The following is a 22607-nucleotide window of genomic DNA, read 5'->3' on the forward strand; positions in this document are numbered from 1 at the left end:
TTATGGTTATGAGGAAACTGAGATAAAGAGAGGTTAAGGACTCACCTAAAGTCATATTGTCAAGAGTTGCAGACATTGTTGGCTGCCTATCCAAAATTCACTTTTTCCCTTTATAAACATACCTTCAATTTTTCAGGAAACTTTCTTTATTTTACTGCCATATGCCTTACAGGAAATAGGCCCAATCTCTAACCTTAAGTGTGTGATTTCTTATTTGTTTAGTGCTATCACACTGATGTTATTCACCTTGCCAATAATTGGTTTGCCAGTGGTATCTGGTCACAATTTTGACTCTTGAGACATAAGGCATAGCATCCATCTTATGGCAATGAGAAGATCTAGTCTAATGAGGCTGACAAACTAGGAGTCCAAGGCAAAAGACTGAAAACAGGTTAATGATGACATTTTTCAGCTGCTGAGTCAATCAATTCTAGAGCTAACCTACCAAAAGACTTACTGGTTTGTGCAATAGTATATCTTCCCTATTGATTTCAGTCATTTTGAATTGGGTTTTCTGTTATTTGCAGTAGAAACAACCCAAACTGATAGAGTTAGCAGGCTATTTTGTTTGTCTGTTTGGTTGGTTGGTTGGTTTTGTTTTGTTTTGTTTTTCAGAGAGAATCTTTCTCTGTCGGCCAGGCTGGAGTGCAGTGGCACGATCTCGGCTCACTGCAACCTCCGCCTCCCGGGCTCAAGCAATTCTCCTACCTTGGCCTCCTGAGTAGCTGGGATTACAGGCATGTGCCACCATACCTGGCTAATTTTTGTATTTTTAGTAGAGATGGGGTTTCACCACGTTGGCCAAGCTGGTCTTGAACTCCTGACCTCAAGTAATCTGCCCCCCTCAGCCTCCCAAAGTGCTGGAATTACAGGCGTGAGCCACTGCCCCCAGCCAGCAGGTTATTTTTAATTGAGTGGTAGGAACACAAGCTAGATTTCAGTGAGTGTAGGTGTAAATAAGAGGTAAGGATTCAGAAAAATAAGTATTGACTACATTTTTTAGAAGCTTACTTATGTTAAAAAAAAATGAGACAGTTTTGGTAGTGAATTAGGCACAGCAAAGTATTAATCTGAGAATGTTGCAATCTGGTCTCTTACAAATGCAAATAACCTGGCTGTCCAAAAAGCAGTGTAACAGAATGGTCAAATCCCAGGCTTTGGAGAAAGACTGATCTGAGGTGGTTATATAACCTTGCAAGTGACAACTTACTAAACTGTTTCTCCAGCTATAAAATGGTGGTAACAATAGCATCTACATGCTTTGTTATTTAAATGTGATAATGCATACACACAGTACCTAGCACAGAAGAGCCACTCAGTAAATGGCGGCTATCACTATCATCATTACTAATATCATCCGGTTCTCCTGACAGTCAACAAAATTCCTGTCAGGAAAATCAAAGGATTAGAATTACAGAAGATTAAGCCAAAGCCATGTCACCCAAACTGCAGAGCTTAGGGAAGTGGCAAGATGAAATTTAGGAAATGGTCTCTATATCAGAAAAAAATAACAAGTCTCTATATCGGAAAAAAAAATGAGAAGAACTGCAGCAGCTATTTCTTCAACAAGTCCTACCAATACTGATGTTATCAGCACCATTTACTGGCACAATATTTGTTAATGTAAGACAGGGGTCCTGCAACACTTGCCTCACAGGAGTTTCCCAACCAGGAGGGGCAGGGCAGTCAGGCTCCCCAGTCCTGTTCTTTCCAAGGATGGAGAAAAGGTAGTGCCTTAACTATGTACACTTTCCTAAGGACTTGAAATCCCCTTCGTTAGCGTTGCCCAAACTTCAGCCACACACAATCAGCACAAGCAGAGAACTTCCAAGGGAAGGTTGATAAAGGCATAAAGGAAATTGGATACCCTTATACGTGGCCTCAGTGCCACAAGGCAGCACTGGACTCCTGAGACCAAGGAAATCCCCATAGTTTCAGCCAAGCTGAAACAAGGCACCTCAGCCAAAAATCCTTACCCTTGCTTCTATGGAGACAAACAGAGGATGAGGCCTAAGGGTGGCTGTGACGCCAGATGATACATAGGTTGGCCAATGTGGGTTGAGTGAAAGACTTACTGATGTCTGAGAGGGTTTTAAAAAATTCTATATATCTTGAAATTCTGCACTTGCTCAGTGATTCGAGTACAGCCAGTGGTAGGGGAGTGAAATCCAAGGAGGATTCTACCCCTTGGATAGCTTTTCAGTGGAAAGCAACACATTATATCACTTTCTCCAGAAAGCCTTTTCTGACACCTCTCCAGTCTTGGATCAGTAACCTTCTCCATGCTCCCACAGTACTCTTTTCTTCCCCTATCAGAGCACTAATTCCACTGTGCTGTAAATAATGGTTATTCGCATGCTTCAACCACCAGACTGGGAGACGAAAGAAGTCAGGGACTGTTGTGTTTATCTTTATATCTTCAACACCTAGCACACTACCAGGCATATAGTAAGCATTCAATAACCATTTGTGGGACAAATGAATAAAAGTGTTTTCAAGCATCCAAATTAGTAAAACTATAAATTTTGAGGGTCCATATTATTTTCCCCTTTAGAAAGAATAAAACAAAGATTCAGAGAGACTAAAAACATGCCTAAGTTCATACAATAACTAACAGAGGAAGAACTGTGTCCCAGGTCTATGTGATTCTGTAAGTGTGTATTTTGTGTCTTGACATCTATGGACTCTAGGGCTCCCAGAAAGTTTGCCTTGACCATTTTCTATGTCATTCAAAGATTGGGAAGAATATATCTATTGCATTAAATGCATGACAATAGATGCTCCAGGGAGCAAAGTCTAAAAGTAGTAACAAATTTGTACTTTTCCAGGCAAGTAAGAAAAACAGTGAACAATAAATTATAATCCAGGAAGATATAAGAAGCCAACAGGTTGCGGAGCATAAGACGAAACTGCATTCAGGACCTCCAAAACAAACATTGTCTAAACACAGGTATATTAAATCATTACTTACTGAAGAAATGCTAAATATCAGTTCATGTTCTAGACACTGAAGACAATAAGATGAAAAAGACAAGGTCCATACCACTGAGGAACTCACAATCTGGTGGGTGAGACAATCAAGACCACAATGACTATGCAATGTTGAACCGGTTTTTATACTATTATCTCTCAACCCTCAAACAAGTATTCTATATGCCACTTTATGATGGGACTCAAAAAACTAAACTTTCCTTTGATAATTTGTGCCCTCTTGGATCCTTCAAATATGAGTGCTAGATAAAGACTAGGAGGAAAGAAGAGTTGAAGGGGTTTGTTTCTTCCAGTTTGCTTGCTGTACCTGACACCATCGTTTCAACAATAGCCTTTCATCCAAGCCACAGTAGTTGATTCCAGTTTCCTATTTATTCCCACACTCTAGAATCAGTCTCATCACACTCCCTCAGAAATACCGGCACCAGTCAGCTGGCAGCTGCTTCTCAGAATTCTGAACTACAGCTCTGAATATGAGGTCCCTTTTTAAAGTTTCTGAGGTAGAAGCAGCAGCCAGGTAACACCCTTTTCACGGATGCTTTGGTCCCAGCTCTGCAGGCATTTCCTTTGAGGGCCTAGATTATGATAATCCCAATTTCTTCCCTTTGTTCCCTCATACCTAGGGTGTTTCCTCACTTTACTGTTTCCTGCAGTCATCATCTCGGTGTTACTTCAGTGTTACTTTTTTTGTTTGTTTTTTCAGTCCTTAAACATCTATTCTACCAATTCCCTATATTATATTCTTTGTTAAAATAGTGTGGTTTCTGGGCCCTGCATGATGCAAAAGTGACATGAGCACAATGTGCTCTGGGACCTCAGAGTAGAAATCTCACAGAGACTGAGATGATTAGATAATATAAAATTGAGAACAGGACTGAGTCCTAAAAAAATTAACTAAGCCAAATAAAGGAGAGGTGGGGAAAGAGAAAGTGTTCCAGGCAAAAGTAATAACATGTGCAAAGTTATGCAGATGATAGAGAGCATAAATGGATTAGGAGAAATAGAGTAGTTCTGTATGATTAGGATAGGATATGAAGCAAAACAAGTTTGACATGATGATAAATAAAGAAGAAGAGCCAGTAAAATTTGTTGACTAATTAGAGTTAGAAGATAGATTTGGGAAAGGAAAGAAGAAGGTAGAGTCTAGGGGTATCTTGCTTGTGTGACTGGATGGAAGAACAGGTTTGGGAAGGAGATAAAAAAGCAGTGAATATTTTCTCATCAGTCTATCACAGACACAAAGCCGGAAGCCAAAGAAAGACAAAGCTAGAAGCCAGCATAATTAAAGTTCACATATCCTCCTACTATTTCATAGTTGTGTGATTTCAATTATTGAACTGCCTTGACACTCAGTTTTAGTGCCAAGCAAATGGATAACAATGCAATAAAACTGTGTATAATCATAAGGACAGCTCTATTTATTGAGCTCATGTTGTAATAAAAACCATAACAATAAAAGAGCTAACACTGAGGGATTAATGTCAGGTTCTATACTAGGTGCTGTACACATATTTTTCATCTTAATGCCAATGTTTTAAATTTCTAGTAAAATAACAACACTGTTATCAGGACAGTAAGGCCATTTGGGTGCCCTTTACAGGAGGGAGGAAAAAAGCACAGATGTCACACAGAGCATGCATGAACTTCATAAAATTATTTCTGAACATTTTTCTATTTTACCTAAGGTCTCTGTCTTCGAAGCAGTCACATTTTCTCTCTCTTCAAATCTCCAGTCCCTTGACAGTCACTGCCCTACCATGCTCCTCCCATTTACCGCAAGCGCCCTCTCCAGTCTCCTAGTAGTAGCCCAAACTCATTATATTCAACAAGGCCACAAATTTCATTTTCTCTGAGATTTTTATCTATGTCCTCATACACAAAAATAAGCTCTGCAACAACTGACCCCCTTCCTCGGAACTCCTTTTTAAAAGACAACAGAAATTTTAAATAATCGAATATCTCTCAAATGTTTAAAGATACACTCTGCCCAAAAGGAACCCCCAAATTACATTTCAGGTAAAAGTTGGTTCATAGAAGAGACAGACAAAACAGGACCCCCTGAAACATAGAAACACCCCATATTTCTATTATGTAAGCTTGGAGTCACATATCTATATTCTTGAATCATGAGTCTGTCACATACTTTTTTTGAAATGCTGTTGAGATGATCAAATGAGAAAACATGTATAAAGTATCTCTTATGATACAAATTCATTTGATGCAGTTTTTAATGAAATTATATTTCATTAAAATATTTTGAAGGTCTATAATTTCATAATATTAGCTAGTTTTCATTTTATTTACATTAGCCATCCATGTATTTTTTTTTTGTTTTTTTTTCTTGCAACATTTTTTATTTTTTTTTTTATATTTTTTATTTTTATTATACTTTAAGTTCTAGGGTACATGTGCATAACGTGCAGGTTTGTTACATATGTATATTTGTGCCATGTTGGTGTGCTGCACCCATCAACTCGTCAGCACCCATCCATTCATCATTTATATAATGTATAACTCACCAATGCAATCCCTCCCCCCTCCCCCCACCCCATGATAAGCCCCAGTGTGTGATGTTCCCCTTCCCGAGTCCAAGTGATCTCATTGTTCAGTTCCCACCTATGAGTGAGAACATGCAGTGTTTGGTTTTCTGTTCTTGTGATAGTTGGCTAAGAATGATGGTTTCCAGCTGCATCCATGTCCCTACGAAGGACGCAAACTCATCCTTTTTTATGGCTGCATAGTATTCCATGGTGTATATGTGCCACATTTTCTTAATCCAGTCTGACACAGATGGACATTTGGGTTGATTCCAAGTCTTTGCTATTGTGAATAGTGCTGCAATAAACATACGTGTGCATGTGTCTTTGTAGCAGAATAATTTATAATCCTTTGGGTATATACCCAGTAGTGGGATGGCTGGGTCATATGGTATATCTAGTTCTAGATCCTTGAGGAACTGCCATACTGTTTTCCATAATGGTTGAACTAGTTTACAATCCCACCAACAGTGTAAAAGTGTTCCTATTTCTCCACATCCTCTCCAACAACTGTTGTTTCCTGATTTTTTTTTTTTATTATTATACTTTAAGTTCCAGTGTACATGTGCATAACGTGCAGGCTTGTTACATATGTATACTTATGCCATGTTGGTGTGCTGCACCCATCAACTCGTCAGCACCCATCAATTCATAGTCTCTAATCCATCTTGAATTAATCTTCGTATAAGGAGTAAGGAAAGGATCCAGTTTCAGCTTTCTACTTATGGCTAACCAATTTTCCCAGCACCATTTATTGAACAGTGAATCCTTTCCCCATTTCTTGTTTCTCTCAGGTTTGTCAAAGATCAGATGGCTGTAGATGTGTGGTATTGTTTCTGAGGACTCTGTTCTGTTCTATTGGTCTATAGCTCTGTTTTGGTACCAGTACAATGCTGTTTTGGTTACTGTAGCCTTGTAGTATAGGTTGAAGTCAGGTAGCCTCCAGCTTTGTCCTTTTGACTTAGGATTGTCTTGGCAATGCGGGCTCTTTTTTGGTTCCATATGAACTTTAAAGCAGTTTTTTCCAATTCTGTGAAGAAACTCATTGGTAGCTTGATGGGGATGGCATTTAATCTATAAATAACCTTGGGCAGTATGGCCATTTTCACAATATTGATTCTTCCTATCCATGAGCATGGTATGTTCTTCCATTTGTTTGTGTCCTCTTTGATTTCACTGAGCAGTGGTTTGTAGTTCTCCTTGAAGAGGTCCTTTCCATCCCTTGTAAGTTGGATTCCTAGGTATTTTATTCTCTTTGAAGCAATTGTGAATGGAAGTTCATTCCTGACTTGGCTCTCTGTTTGTCTGTTACTGGTGTATAAGAATGCTTGTGATTTTTGCACATTAATTTTGTATCCTGAGACTTCGCTGAAGTTGCTTATCAGCTTAAGGAGATTTTGGGCTGAGACGATGGGGTTTTCTAAATATACAATCATGTCATCTGCAAACAGGGACAATTTGATTTCTTCTTTTCCTAACTGGATACCCTTGATTTCTTTCTCTTGCCTGATTGCCCTAGCCAGAACTTCCAACACTATGTTGAATAGGAGTGGTGAGAGAGGGCATCCCTGTCTTGTGCCAGTTTTCAAAGGGAATTTTTCCAGTTTTTTCCCATTCAGAATGATATTAGCTGTGGGTTTGTCATAAATAGCTCTTATTATTTTGAGGTACGTTCCATCAATACCGAATTTATTGAGCGTTTTTAGCATGAAGGGCTGGTGAATTTTGTCAAAAGCCTTTTCTGCATCTATTGAGATAATCATGTGGCTCTTGTCTTTGGTTCTGTTTATATGCTGGATTACGTTTATTGATTTGCGAATGTTGAACCAGCCTTGCATCACAGGGATGAAGCCCACTTGATCATGGTGGATAAGCTTTTTGATGTGCTGCTGAATCCAGTTTGCCAGTATTTTATTGAGGATTTTTGCATCGATGTTGATCAGGGATATTGGTCTAAAATTCTCTTTTTTTGTTGTGTCTCTGCCAGGCTTTGGTATCAGGATGATGTTGGCCTCATAAAATGAGTTAGGGAGGATTCCCTCTTTTTCTATTGATTGGAATAGTTTCAGAAGGAATGGTACCAGCTCCTCCTTGTACCTCTGGTAGAATTCAGCTGTGAATCCATCTGGTCCTGGACTTTTTTTGGTGGGTAGACTATTAATTGTTGCCTCAATTTCAGAGCCTGCTGTTGGTCTATTCAGGGATTCAACTTGTTCCTGGTTTAGTCTAGGAGAGTGTAAGTGTCCAGGAAATTATCCATTTCTTCTAGATTTTCTAGTTGATTTGCGTAGAGATGTTTATTGTATTCTCTGACGGTAATTTGTATTGATGTGGGGTCGGCGTTGATATCCCCTTTATCATTTTTTATTGCATCTATTTGATTCCTCTCTCTTTTCTTCTTTATTAGTCTTGCTAGTGGTCTGTCAATTTTGTTGATCTTTTCAAAAAACCAACTCCTGGATTCATTGATTTTTTGGAGGGTTTTTTGTGTCTCTATCTCCTTCAGTTCGGCTCTGATCTTAGTTATTTCTTGCCTTCTGCTAGCTTTTGAATGTGTTTGCTCTTGCTTCTCTAGTTCTTTTAATTGTTATATTAGAGTGTCAATTTTAGATCTTTCCTGCTTTCTCTTGTGGGCATTTAGTGCTATAAATTTCCCTCTACACACTGCTTTAAATGTGTCCCAGAGATTCTGGTATGTTGTATCTTTGTTTTCATTGGTTTCAGAGAACATCTTCATTTCTGCCTTCATTTCATTATGTACCCAGTAGTCATTCAGGAGCAGTTTGTTCAATTTCCATGAAGTTGAGAGGTTTTGATTGAGTTTCTTAGTCCTGAGTTCTAGTTTCATTGCACTGTGGTCTGAGAGACAGTTTGTTATAATTTCTGTTCTTTTACATTTGCTGAGGAGTGCTTTACTTCCAATTATGTGGTCAATTTTGGAATAAGTGCGATGTAGTGCTGAGAAGAATGTATATTCTGTTGATTTGGGGTGGAGAGTTCTATAGATGTCTATTAGGTCCGCTTGGTGCAGAGATGAGTTCAATTCCTGGATATCCTTGTTAACTTTCTGTCTCGTTGATCTGTCCAATGTTGACAGTGGAGTGTTGACGTCTCCCATTATTATTGTATGGGAGTCTAAGTCTCTTTGTAAATCTCTAAGGACTTGCTATATGAATCTTGGTGCTCCTGTATTGGGTGCATATATATTTAGGACAGTTACCTCTTCCTGTTGAATTGATCGCTTTACCATGATGTAATGGCCTTCTTTGTCTCTTTTGATCTTTGATGGTTTAAAGTCTGTTTTATCAGAGACTAGGACAGCAACCCCTGCTTTTTTTTGTTCTCCATTTGCTTGGTAGATCTTCTTCCATCCCTTTATTTTGAGCCTATGTATGTCTCTGCATCTGAGATGGTCTCCTGAATACAGCAGACTGATGGGTCTTGACTCTTTATCCAGTTTGCCCGTCTGTGTCTTTTAATTGGAGCATTTAGTCCATTGACATTTATGGTTAATATTGGTATGTGTGAATTTGATCCTGCCATTATGATATTAACTGGTTATTTTGCTCGTTAGTTGATGCAGTTTCTTCCTAGCCTCGATGGTCTTTACATTTTGGCATGTTTTTGAAATGGCTGGTACCAGTTGTTCCTTTCCATGTTTAGGGCTTCCTTCAGGGTCTCTTGTAAGGCAGGCTGGGTGGTGACAAAATCTCTAAGCATTTGCTTACCTGTAAAGGATTTTATTTCTCCCTCACTTATGAAACTTAGTTTGGCTGGATATGAAATTCTGGACTGAAAATTCTTTTCTTCAAGAACGTTGAATATTGGCCCCCACTCTCTTCTGGCTTGTAGAGTTTCTGCCGAGAGATCTGCTGTTAGTCTGATGGGCTTCCCTTTGTGGGTAACCCGACCTTTCTCTCTGGCTGCCTTTAAGATTTTTTTCCTTCATTTCAACTTTGGTGAATCTGGCAATTATGTGACTTGGAGTTGCACTTCTGGAGGAGTATCTTTGTGGTGTTCTCTGTATTTCCTGATTTGAATGTTGGCCTGCCCTACTAGGTTGGGGAAGTTCTCCTGGATGATATCCTGAAGAGTGTTTTCCAACTTGGTTCCATTTTCCACCTCACTTTCAGGCACCCCAATCAGACGTAGATTTGGTCTTTTTACATAATCCCATACTTCTTGCAGGCTTTGCTCATTTCTTTTTCTTCTTTTTTCTTTTGGTTTCTCTTCTCGCTTCATTTCATTCATTTGATTCTCAATCGCTGATACTCTTTCTTCCAGTTGATCGAGTCGGTTACTGAAGCTTGTGCATTTGTCACGTATTTCTCGTGTCATGGTTTTCATCTTTGTCATTTCGTTCATGACCTTCTCTGCATTAATTAGTCTAGCTGTCAATTCTTCCACTCTTTTTTCAAGATTTTTAGTTTCTTTGCGCTGGGTACGTAATTCCTCCCTTAGCTCTGAGAAGTTCGATGGACTGAAGCCTTCTTCTCTCATCTCGTCAAAGTCATTCTCTGACCAGCTTCGATCCGTTGCTGGGGATGCCCTGCCCTCCTTTGCAGGGAGAGATGCGCTCTTACTTTTTGAATTTCCAGCTTTTCTGCCCTGCTTTTTCCCCATCTTTGTGGTTTTATCTGTCTCTGGTCTTTGATGATGGTGACGTACTGATGGGGTTTTGGTATAGATGTCCTTCCTGTTTGATAGTTTTCATTCTGAGAGTCAGGACCCTCAGCTATAGGTCTGTTGGAGATTGGTTGAGGTCCACTCCAGACCCTGTTTGCCTGGGTATCAGCAGCAGAGGTTGCAGAAGATAGAATATTGCTGAACAGCGAGTGTACCTGTCTGATTCTTCCTTTGGAAGCTTCCTCTCAGAGTGTACTCCACCCTGTGAGGTGTGGGGTGTCAGACTGCCCCTAGTGGGGGATGTCTCCCAGTTAGGCTTCTCAGGGGTCAGTGACCCACATGAGCAGGCAGTCTGTCCGTTCTCAGATCTCAACCTCCGTGTTGGGAGATCCACTGCTCTCTTCAAAGCTGTCAGACAGAGTTGTTCGCGTCTGCTCAGGCCTCTGCTGTTTCCCCTGTTGTTTTTTTTAGCTGAGCCCTGCCCCCAGAGGTGGAGTCTACAGAGACAGGCAGGTTTCCTTCAGCTGCTGTGAGCTCCACCCAGTTCGAGCTTCCCAGCGGCTTTGTTTACCTACTTAAGCCTCAGCAATGGCTGGCGCCCCTCCCCCAGCCTAGCTGCTGCCTTCTGGTTAGATGGCGGCAGACTGCTGTGTTAACAATGAGGGAGTCTCCATGGGCATGGGACCCTCCGGGCCAGGTGAGGGATATATTCTTCTGGTGTGCCCGTTGCTTAAAGTGTGGTATAGGGGTGGGAGTTACCTGATTTTCCAGGTGTTGTGTGTCTCAGTTCACCTGGCTAGGAAAAGGGATTCCCTTCCCCCTTGCACTTCCCAGGTGAGGCGATGCCTTGCCCTGCTTCAGCTCTCGCTGGTCAGGCTGCAGCTGCTGACCAGCACCGACTGCCCAGCACTCCCTAGTGAGATGACCCCAGTACCTCAGTTGAAAATGCAAAAATCGGAGCAAGATGGCCGAATAGGAACAGCTCCAGTCTCCAACTCCCAGCGCGAGCGACACAGAAGACCGGTGATTTCTGCATTTTCAACTGAGGTACTGCGGTCATCTCACTAGGGAGTGCCGGACCATCGGTGCTGGTCAGCTGCTGCAGCCTGACCAGCGAGAGCTGAAGTAGGGCGAGGCATCGCCTCACCTGGAAGTGCAAGGGGGAAGGGAATCCGTTTTCCTAGCCAGGGGAACTGAGACACACAACACCTGGAAAATCGGGTAACTCCCACCCCAATACGGCGCTTTAAGCAAAGAGGCATACCAGGAGAATATATCACACGCCTGGCCGGGAGGGTCCCACGCCCACGGAGCCTCCCTCACTGCTAACACAGCAGTCTGCGGCGATCTATCGGCAAGGCAGCAGCGAGGCTGGGGGAGGGGCGCCCGCCATTGCTGAGGCTTAAGTAGGTAAACAAAGCCGCTGGGAAGCTCGAACTGGGTGGAGCTCACAGTAGCTCAAGGAAGCCTGCCTGTCTCTGTAGACTCCACCTCTGGGGACAGCGCACAGCTGAAGACCAACAGGGGAAACAGCGGGGGCCGGTGCAGACGCGAACGACTCTGTCTGACAGCTTTGGGGAGAGCTGTGGATCTCCCAACTCGGAGGTTGAGATCTGAGAACGGACAGACTGCCTGCTCAGGTGTGTCCCTGACCCCTGAGTAGCCTAGCTGGGAGAAATCCCGCGATAGGGGCAGTCTGACACCCCACACCTCACAGGGTGGAGTACAGCCCTGAGAGGAAACTTCCAAAGGAAGAATCAGACAGCTACACTCGCTGTTCAGCAATATTCTATCTTCGGCATCCTCTGCTGCTGATACCCAGGCAAACAGGGTCTGGAGTGGACCTCAAGCAATCTCCAACAGACCAACAGACAGTCCTTCTGACTGTCAGAAGGAAAACTATCAAACAGGAAGGACACCTATACCAAAATCCCATCAGTACATCACCACCATCAAAGACCAGAGACAGATAAAACCACAAACATGGGGAAGAAGCAGGGCAGAATAGCTGGAAATTCAAAAAATAAGAGTGCATCTCCCCCTGCAAAGGAGCGCAGCCCATCGCCAGCAACGGATCAAAGCTGGTCAGAGAATGACTTGGACGAGAAGAGAGAAGAAGGCTTCAGTCCATCAAACTTATCAGAGCTAAAGGAGGAATTACATACCCAGCGCAAAGAAACTAAAAATCTTGAAAAAAGAGTGGAAGAATTGACAGCTAGACTAATTAATGCAGAGAAGATCATAAACGAAATGACAGAGATGAAAACCATGACACGAGAAATACGTGACAAATGCACAAGCTTCAGTAACCGACTCGATCAACTGGAAGAAAGAGTATCAGCGATTGAAGATCAAATGAATGAAATGAAGCGAGAAGAGAAACCAAAAGAAAAAAGAAGAAAAAGAAATGAGCAAAGCCTGCAAGAAGTATGGGATTACGTAAAAAGACCAAATCTACGTCTGATTGGGGTGCCTGAAAGTGAGGGGGAAAATGGAACCAAGTTGGAAAACACTCTTCAGGATATCATCCAGGAGAACTTCCCCAACTTAGTAGGGCAGGCCAACATTCAAATTCAGGAAATACAGAGAACGCCACAAAGATACTCCTCGAGAAGAGCAACTCCAAGACACATAATTGTCAGATTCACCAAAGTTGAAATGAAGGAAATAATCTTAAGGGCAGCCAGAGAGAAAGGTCGGGTTACCCACAAAGGGAAGCCCATCAGACTAACAGCAGATCTCTCGGCAGAAACTCTACAAGCCAGAAGAGAGTGGGGGCCAATATTCAACGTTCTAAAAGAAAAGAATTTTCAACCCAGAATTTCATATCCAGCCAAACTAAGTTTCATAAGTGAAGGAGAAATAAAATCCTTTACAGATAAGCAAATGCTTAGAGATTTTGTCACCACCAGGCCTGCCTTACAAGAGACCCTGAAGGAAGCCCTAAACATGGAAAGGAACAACCGGTACCAGCCATCGCAAAAACATGCCAAAATGTAAAGACCATCGAGGCTAGGAAGAAACTGCATCAACTAACGAGCAAAATAACCAGTTAATAACATAATGGCAGGATCAAGTTCACACATAACAATATGAACCTTAAATGTTAATGGACTAAATGCTCCAATTAAAAGACACAGACGGGCAAACTGGATAAAGAGTCAAGACCCATCAGTCTGCTGTATTCAGGAGATCCATCTCACATACAGAGACATACATAGGCTCAAAATAAAGGGATGGAGGAAGATCTACCAAGCAAATGGAGAACAAAAAAAAGCAGGGGTTGCAATCCTTGTCTCTGATAAAACAGACTTTAAACCATCAAAGATCAAAAGAGACAAAGAAGGCCATTACATAATGCTAAAGAGATCAATTCAACAGGAAGAGTTAACTCTCCCAAATATATATGCACCCAATACAGGAGCACCCAGATTCATAAAGCAAGTCCTTAGAGACTTACAAAGAGACTTAGACTCCCATACAATAATAATGGGAGACTTCAGCACTCCACTGGCAACATTAGACAGATCAATGAGACAGAAAGTCAACAAGGATATCCAGGAATTGAACTCATCTATGCACCAAGCAGACCTAATAGACATCTATAGAACTCTCCACCCCAACTCAACAGAATATACATTCTTCTCAGCACCACATCGCACTTATTCCGAAATTGACCACATAATTGGAAGTAAAGCACTCCTCAGCAAATGTAAAAGAACAGAAATTATAACAAACTGTCTCTCAGACCACAGTGCAATCAAACTAGAACTCAGGACTAAGAAACTCAATCAAAACCGCTCAACTACATGGAAACTGAACAACCTGCTCCTGAATGACTACTGGGTACATAACGAAATGAAAGCGGAAGTAAAGATGTTCTTTGAAACCAATGAGAACAAAGATACAACATACCAGAATCTCTGGGACACATTTAAAGCAGTGTGTAGAGGGAAATTTGTAGCACTAAATGCCCACAAGAGAAAGCAGGAAAGATCTAAAATTGACACTCTAACATCACAATTAAAAGAACTAGAGAGGCAAGAGCAAACACATTCAAAAGCTAGCAGAAGGCAAGATATAACTAAGATCAGAGCCGAACAGAAGGAGATAGAGACACAAAAATTCCTCCAAAAAATCAATGAATCCAGGAGTTGGTTTTTTGAAAAGATCAACAAAATTGACAGACCGCTAGCAAGGCTAATAAAGAAGAAAAGAGGGGCGGAGCAAGATGGCCGAATAGGAACAGCTCCAGTCTCCAATTCCCAGCGCGAGCGACACAGAAGACCGGTGATTTCTGCATTTTCAACTGAGGTACTGGGGTCATCTCACTAGGGAGTGCCGGAAAATCGGTGCTGGTCAGCTGCTGCAGCCTGACCAGCGAGAGCTGAAGCAGGGCGAGGCATCGCCTCACCTGGAAGCGCAAGGGGGAAGGGGATCCGTTTTCCTAGCCAGGGGAACTGAGACACACAACACCTGGAAAATCGGGTAACTCCCACCCCAATACTGCGCTGTAAGCATACAGGCACACCAGAATATATCCCACACCTGGCCGGGAGGGTCCCACGCCCACGAAGCCTCCCTCACTGCTAACACAGCAGTCTGCCGCGATCTATCCGCAAGGCAGCAGCGAGGCTGGGGGAGGGGCGCCCGCCATTGCTGAGGCTTAAGTAGGTAAACAAAGCCGCTGGGAAGCTCGAACTGGGTGGAGCTCACAGCAGCTCAAGGAAGCCTGCCTGTCTCTGTAGTCTCCACCTCTGGGGACAGCGCACAGCTGAAGACCAACAGGGGAAGTAGCAGGAGCCGGTGCAGACGCGAACGACTCTGTCTGACAGCTTTGGGGAGAGCCGTGGATCTCCCAACGCGGAGGTTGAGATCTGAGAACGGACAGACTGCCTGCTCAGGTGTGTCCCTGACCCCTGAGTAGCCTAGCTGGGAGAAATCCCCCACTAGGGGCAGTCTGGCACCCCACACCTCACAGGGTGGAGTACACCCCTGAGAGGAAACTTCCAAAGGAAGAATCAGACAGGTACACTCGCTGTTCAGCAATATTCTATCTTCGGCAACCTCTGCTGCTGATACCCAGGCAAACAGGGTCTGGAGTGGACCTCAAGCAATCTCCAACAGACCAACAGACAGTCCTTCTGACTGTCAGAAGGAAAACTATCAAACAGGAAGGACACCTATACCAAAACCGCATCAGTACGTCACCACCATCAAAGACCAGAGACAGATAAAACCACAAAGATGGGGAAGAAGCAGGGCAGAAAAGCTGGAAATTCAAAAAATAAGAGCGCATCTCCCCCTGCAAAGGAGCGCAGCCCATCGCCAGCAACGGATCAAAGCTAGTCAGAGAATGACTTGGACGAGAGGAGAGAAGAAGGCTTCAGTCTATCAAACTTATCAGAGCTAAAGGAGGAATTACGTACCCAGCGCAAAGAAACTAAAAATCTTGAAAAAAGAGTGGAAGAATTGACAGCTAGACTAATTAATGCAGAGAAGATCATAAACGAAATGACAGAGATGAAAACCATGACACGAGAAATACGTGACAAATGCACAAGCTTCAGTAACCGACTCGATCAACTGGAAGAAAGAGTATCAGCGATTGAAGATCAAATGAATGAAATGAAGAGAGAAGAGAAACCAAAAGAAAAAAGAAGAAAAAGAAATGAGCAAAGCCTGCAAGAAGTATGGGATTACGTAAAAAGACCAAATCTACGCCTGATTGGGGGGCCTGAAAGTGAGAGGGAAAATGGAACCAAGTTGGAAAACACTCTTCAGGAAATCATCCAGGAGAACTTCCCCAACTTAGTAGGGCAGGCCAACATTCAAATTCAGGAAATACAGAGAACGCCACAAAGATACTCCTCCAGAAGAGCAACTCCAAGACACATAATTGCCAGATTCACCAAAGTTGAAATGAAGGAAAAAATCTTAAGGGCAGTCAGAGAGAAAGGTCGGGTTACCCACAAAGGGAAGCCCATCAGACTAACAGCAGATCTCTCGGCAGAAACTCTACAAGCCAGAAGAGAGTGGGGGCCAATATTCAACATTCTTAAAGAAAAGAATTTTAAACCCAGAATTTCATATCCAGCCAAACTAAGTTTCATCAGTGAAGGAGAAATAAAATCCTTTACAGATAAGCAAATGCTTAGAGATTTTGTCACCACCAGGCCTGACTTACAAGAGACCCTGAAGGAAGCCCTAAACATGGAAAGGAACAACCGGTACCAGCCATCGCAAAAACATGCCAAAATGTAAAGACCATCGAGGCTAGAAAGAAACTGCATCAACTAACGAGCAAAATAACCAGTTAATATCTAATGGCAGGATCAAGTTCACACATAACAATATTAACCTTAAATGTTAATGGACTAAATGCTCCAATTAAAAGACACAGACTGCCAAACTGGATAAAGAGTGAAGATCCATCAGTCTGCTGTATTCAGGAGACCCATCTCACATGCAGAGACATACATAGGCTCAAAATAAAGGGATGGAGGAAGATCTACCAAGCAAATGGAGAACAAAAAAAAACAGGGGTTGCAATCCTTGTCTCTGATAAAACAGACTTTAAACCATCAAAGATCAAAAGAGACAAAGAAGGCCATTACATAATGGTAAAGGGATCAATTCAACAGGAAGAGCTAACTCTCCTAAATATATATGCACCCAATACAGGAGCACCCAGATTCATAAAGCAAGTCCTTAGGGACTTACAAAGAGACTTAGACTCCCATACAATAATAATGGGAGACTTCAACACGCCGCTGTCAACATTAGACAGATCAACGAGACAGAAAGTTAACAAGGATATCCAGGAATTGAACTCATCTCTGCACCAAGTTGACCTAATAGACATCTATAGAACTCTCCACCCCAAATCAACAGAATATACATTCTTCTCAGCACCACATCGCACTTATTCCAAAATTGACCACATAATTGGAAGTAAAGCACTCCTCAGCAAATGTAAAAGAACAGAAATTATAACAAACTGTCTCTCAGACCACAGTGCAATCAAACTAGAACTCAGGACTAAGAAACTCAATCAAAACCGCTCAACTACATGGAAACTGAACAACCTGCTCCTGAATGACTACTGGGTACATAACGAAATGAAAGCGGAAATAAAGATGTTCTTTGAAACCAATGAGAACAAAGATACAACATACCAGAATCTCTGGGACACATTTAAAGCAGTGTGTAGAGGGAAATTTATAGCACTAAATGCCCACAAGAGAAAGCAGGAAAGATCTAAAATTGACACTCTAACATCACAATTAAAAGAACTAGAGAGGCAAGAGCAAACACATTCAAAAGCTAGCAGGAGGCAAGAAATAACTAAGATCAGAGCCGAACTGAAGGAGATAGAGACACAAAAAACCCTCCAAAAAATCAATGAATCCAGGAGTTGGTTTTTTGAAAAGATCAACAAAATTGACAGACCGCTAGCAAGGCTAATAAAGAAGAAAAGAGAGAGGAATCAAATAGATGCAATAAAAAATGATAAAGGGGATATCACCACTGACCCCACAGAAATACAAACTACCATCAGAGAATACTATAAACGCCTCTACGCAAATCAACTAGAAAATCTAGAAGAAATGGATAATTTCCTGGACACTTACACTCTCCCAAGGCTAAACCAGGAAGAAGTTGAATCCCTGAATAGACCAATAGCAGGCTCTGAAATTGAGGCAACAATTAATAGCCTACCCACCAAAAAAAGTCCAGGACCAGATGGATTCACAGCTGAATTCTACCAGAGGTACAAGGAGGAGCTGGTACCATTCCTTCTGAAACTATTCCAATCAATAGAAAAAGAGGGAATCCTCCCTAACTCATTTTATGAGGCCAACATCATCCTGATAGCAAAGCCTGGCAGAGACACAACAAAAAAAGAGAATTTTAGACCAATATCCCTGATGAACATCAATGCAAAAATTCTCAATAAAATACTGGCAAACCAGATTCAGCAGCACATCAAAAAGCTTATCCACCATGATCAAGTGGGCTTCATCCCTGGGACGCAAGGCTGGTTCAACATTCGCAAATCAATAAACATAATCCAGCATATAAACAGAACCAAAGACAAGAACCACATGATTGTCTCAATAGATGCAGAAAAGGCTTTTGACAAAATTCAACAGCCCTTCATGCTACAAACGCTCAATAAATTCGGTATTGATGGAACGCACCTCAAAATAATAAGAGCTATTTATGACAAACCCACAGCTAATATCATACTGAATGGGCAAAAACTGGAAAAATTCCCTTTGAAAACTGGCACAAGACAGGGATGCCCTCTCTCACCACTCCTATTCAACATAGTGTTGGAAGTTCTGGCTAGGGCAATCAGGCAAGAGAAAGAAATCAAGGGTATCCAGTTAGGAAAAGAAGAAGTGAAATCGTCCCTGTTTGCAGATGACATGATTGTATATTGAGAAAACCCCATTGTCTCAGCCCAAAATCTCCTTAAGCTGATAAGCAACTTCAGCAAAGTCTCAGGATACAAAATTAATGTGCAAAAATCACAAGCATTCTTATACACCAGTAACAGACAAGCAGAGAACCAAATTAGGAATGAACTTCCATTCACAATTGCTTCAAAGAGAATAAAATACCTAGGAATCCAGCTTACAAGGGATGTAAAGGACCTCTTCAATGAGAACTACAAACCACTGCTCAGTGAAATCAAAGAGGACACAAACAAATGGAAGAACATACCATGCTCATGGATAGGAAGAATCAATATCGTGAAAATGGCCATACTCCCCACGGTTATTTATAGATTCAATGCCATCCCCATCAAGCTACCAATGAGTTTCTTCACAGAATTGGAAAAAACTGCTTTAAAGTTCATATGGAACCAAAAAAGAGCCCGCATTGCCAAGACAATCCTAAGTCAAAAGGATAAAGCTTTAGGCGACACGCTACCTGACTTCAAACTATACTACAAGGCTACAGTAACCAAAACAGCATGGTACTGGTACCAAAACAGAGATATAGACCAATGGAACAGAACAGAGTCCTCAGAAATAATACCGCACATCTACAGCCATCTGATCTTTGACAAACCTGAGAGAAACAAGAAATGGGGAAAGGATTCCCTATTTAATAAATGGTGCTGGGAAAATTGGCTAGCCATAAGTAGGAAGCTGAAACTGGATCCGTTACTTACCCCTTATACGAAGATTAATTCAAGATGGATTAGAGACTTAAATGTTAGACCTAAACCATAGAAACCCTAGAAGAAAATCTAGGTAGTACCATTCAGGACATAGGCATGGGCAAGGACTTCATGTCTAAAACACCAAAAGGAACGGCAGCAAAAGCAAAAATTGACAAATGGGATCTAATTAAACTAAAGAGCTTTTGCACAGCAAAAGAAACTACCATCAGAGTGAACAGGCAATCTACAGAATGGGAGAAAATTTTTGCAACCTACTCATCTGACAAAGGGCTAATATCCAGAATCTACAAAGAACTCAAACAAATATACAAGAAAAAAACAAACAACCCCATCAAAAAGTGGGGAAAGGATATGAACAGACATTTCTCAAAAGAAGATATTCATACAGCCAACAGACACATGAAAAAATGCTCATCATCACTCGCCATCAGAGAAATGCAAATCAAAACCACAATGAGATACCATCTCACACCAGTTAGAATGGCAATCATTAAGAAGTCAGGAAACAACAGGTGTTGGAGAGGATGTGGAGAAATAGGAACACTTTTACACTCTTGGTGGGATTGTAAACTAGTTCAACCATTATGGAAAACAGTATGGCAATTCCTCAAGGATCTAGAACTAGATGTACCATATGACCCAGCCATCCCACTACTGGGTATATACCCAAAGGATTATAAATTATTCTACTACAAAGACACATGTACACGTATGTTTATTGCGGCACTATTCACAATAGCAAAGACTTGGAATCAACCCAAATGTCCATCTGTGACAGACTGGATTAAGAAAATGTGGCACATATACACCATGGAATACTATGCAGCCATAAAAAAGGATGAGTTTGCATCCTTTGTAGGGACATGGATGCAGCTGGAAACCATCATTCTTAGCAAACTATCACAAGAACAGAAAACCAAACACCACATGTTCTCACTCATAGGTGGGAACTGAACAATGAGATCACTTGGACTCGGGAAGGGGAACATCACGCACTGGGGCCTATCATGGGGAAGGGGGAGGGGGGAGGAGGGAGGGATTGCATTGGGGAGTTATACATGATATAAATGATGAATTGATGGGTGCTGACGAGTTGATGGGTGCAGCACACCAACATGGCATAAGTATACATATGTAACAAGCCTGCACGTTATGCACATGTACCCTAGAACTTAAAGTATAATAAAATAAAAAATAAAAGAAAAAAGAAAAAAGAAAAAAAAAGAAAATGCAGAAATCACTGGTCTTCTATGTCGCTCGCGCTGGGAGTTGGAGACTGGAGCTGTTCCTATTCGGCCATCTTGCTCTGCCCAGCCATCCATGTTAAATGATAGGTTTTTAATATGCATAGTGATACAAAGTTTCATTTTAAAATGTATAAGTTAGAATAAGTGACTCAATACATGATATAAATGATGAATTGATGGGTGCTGACGAGTTGATGGGTGCAGCACACCAACATGGCATAAGTATACATATGTAACAAACCTGCACGTTATGCACATGTACCCTAGAACTTAAAGTATAATAAAAAAAAAAAAGTACATTAAGAACAACAGAGCTGACATGCAAACAAGACAAAAATCCTAAGGATGGTACATGAATGGCTGAGATCTACACAATGTCACCCTATGTCACAGTGTGCTAAGAAGAACTGTGGTACCCATTAAACAAAATATTACAAAGAGAATAATCCTAGTTTTCGGCCCTCTAATACCTCAGAGCTGCTGAGAAGTGTTTACTTAGCAATAGAGACACAGAAGTAACATATAAGATAACTATATAAAATACTATCTACTATGCTAAATACACATTGGAAAAAGTGTGCGTGTGTGTGTGAGGGGGTGGTTCTCCTATTAGAGTCACTACCAAATATTAATCTATTCAGTAAACATTCAATGATGTCTACCAAACTTTAGGCCTTTTTCTAGATGTTGGATATGCAAAAACAATAATTTTTAGTCCTTTCCATCAAGGATCTTACAGTTAATAGGAGGAGGATGCAGACAAATAATCATAAACTCTCAACAAAGGACAAAATACTGAAATTAGAAGTCAGAGAAGTTCCCAGTGAGAACAAAGGAAGGAAACAGAGAAAGAAGAATCTAGGAAATATGCTAAGGTGGCATGACCACAGAAGTAGAACAAAAACCACCATAAATGACTCCTTGAGAGAGTAGAAATGCTCACCTATACTTGACAATTCCATTGATCATTGGGTTCACGTCCTTGATTCTGTTGATATAAGCCTGAACAACATCTATACATTTCACCTGCAAAATACAGTACTTTAGTTAGCAGCCATTTATTCACTAAACAATTCATTCAACAAGTATTTCCTGAAAGACTCCTGCGTACATTAATCATTTTTTGAGACACTTTCAGTGAATTACCCAGTGTAGTCCCCCACGAGGCAAAATATGAGGCTGAGGAGGTATAAGATGTCTATTTTGGAGGTAAGAAGTCAGAAATATACCAGTATAAGAAAGTTCCAAATAATAAGTAGGGACAAAAGGAATAAACTCTGCTAAAATTAAATATAAATTGGAGTTCAGAGATACTATGTATATATAGTAAACTAGCAAATATTTTGTTCTAGTAAATAATCAATGAAAAAATACATATCGTTTCAGTAATACCCTGAAACTTAATAGTTTAACATCATCTCTGCAAAACCAAGAGTTGGAGAGTGGAGATATAAAAGGACATAAATGTAGGGTTTCCAGATAAAACACAGGAAATCAAGTTAAATTTGAATTTCAAATGAATAGAGAGTAATTTTTAGTATAAGTATGTCCCAATTATTGCATGGGGATGATTATACTGACATCTATATGTTATTTATCTTAAATTTAAATTTAGCTAAGCATACTGTACTTTTGTTTGCTAAATTTGCCAAACCTAAACCAAAGGTCTTAAGTTAAGCATGTGAGGAGGGATAAGACAAGGAAAACATCCTGGGTGGGTGCTACAAGATTATTATTTAATTATTATATACAATTGTAGTTTTAATGTTAATTCTTAGACATGAGACAATAAACATTAGAAAACTGCAAAGCAAAACAGAACCCCCAAGTAATGAGGAGAGAAAAATAATTAAAAAGAAATCAGATCAAAACAGAAAAAGAGAAGGAAAGGAAAAGAAAAAGCAAGTTTGATAAATTATAAACATTGCATCAAGTGAAAAGGATTAAACCAATTACATAATAATTGTGAAAGACTGAATTCCCCTGCCAGAGGGCAAAAACATTAAA

General features: G+C 41.0%; 1 protein-coding gene across 5 annotated transcripts in view; it reads right to left on the bottom strand.

Annotated features, from left to right (window-relative positions):
- The window catches only part of FAAH2 (fatty acid amide hydrolase 2), a 273619-nt gene that overhangs the window by 245228 nt on the left and 5784 nt on the right, over nt 1-22607 (bottom strand). For all 5 annotated transcript variants that reach the window (XM_030934085.1, XM_030934083.1, XM_030934084.1 and 2 more), the window contains exon 2: nt 21544-21626. In XM_030934085.1, the coding sequence (XP_030789945.1) occupies nt 21544-21626 (83 nt within the window). The remainder of the gene's footprint in view (nt 1-21543; nt 21627-22607) is intronic.

Source organism: Rhinopithecus roxellana, chromosome 7 (genome assembly GCF_007565055.1).
Source record: "Rhinopithecus roxellana isolate Shanxi Qingling chromosome 7, ASM756505v1, whole genome shotgun sequence".
NCBI lineage: Eukaryota > Metazoa > Chordata > Mammalia > Primates > Cercopithecidae > Rhinopithecus > Rhinopithecus roxellana.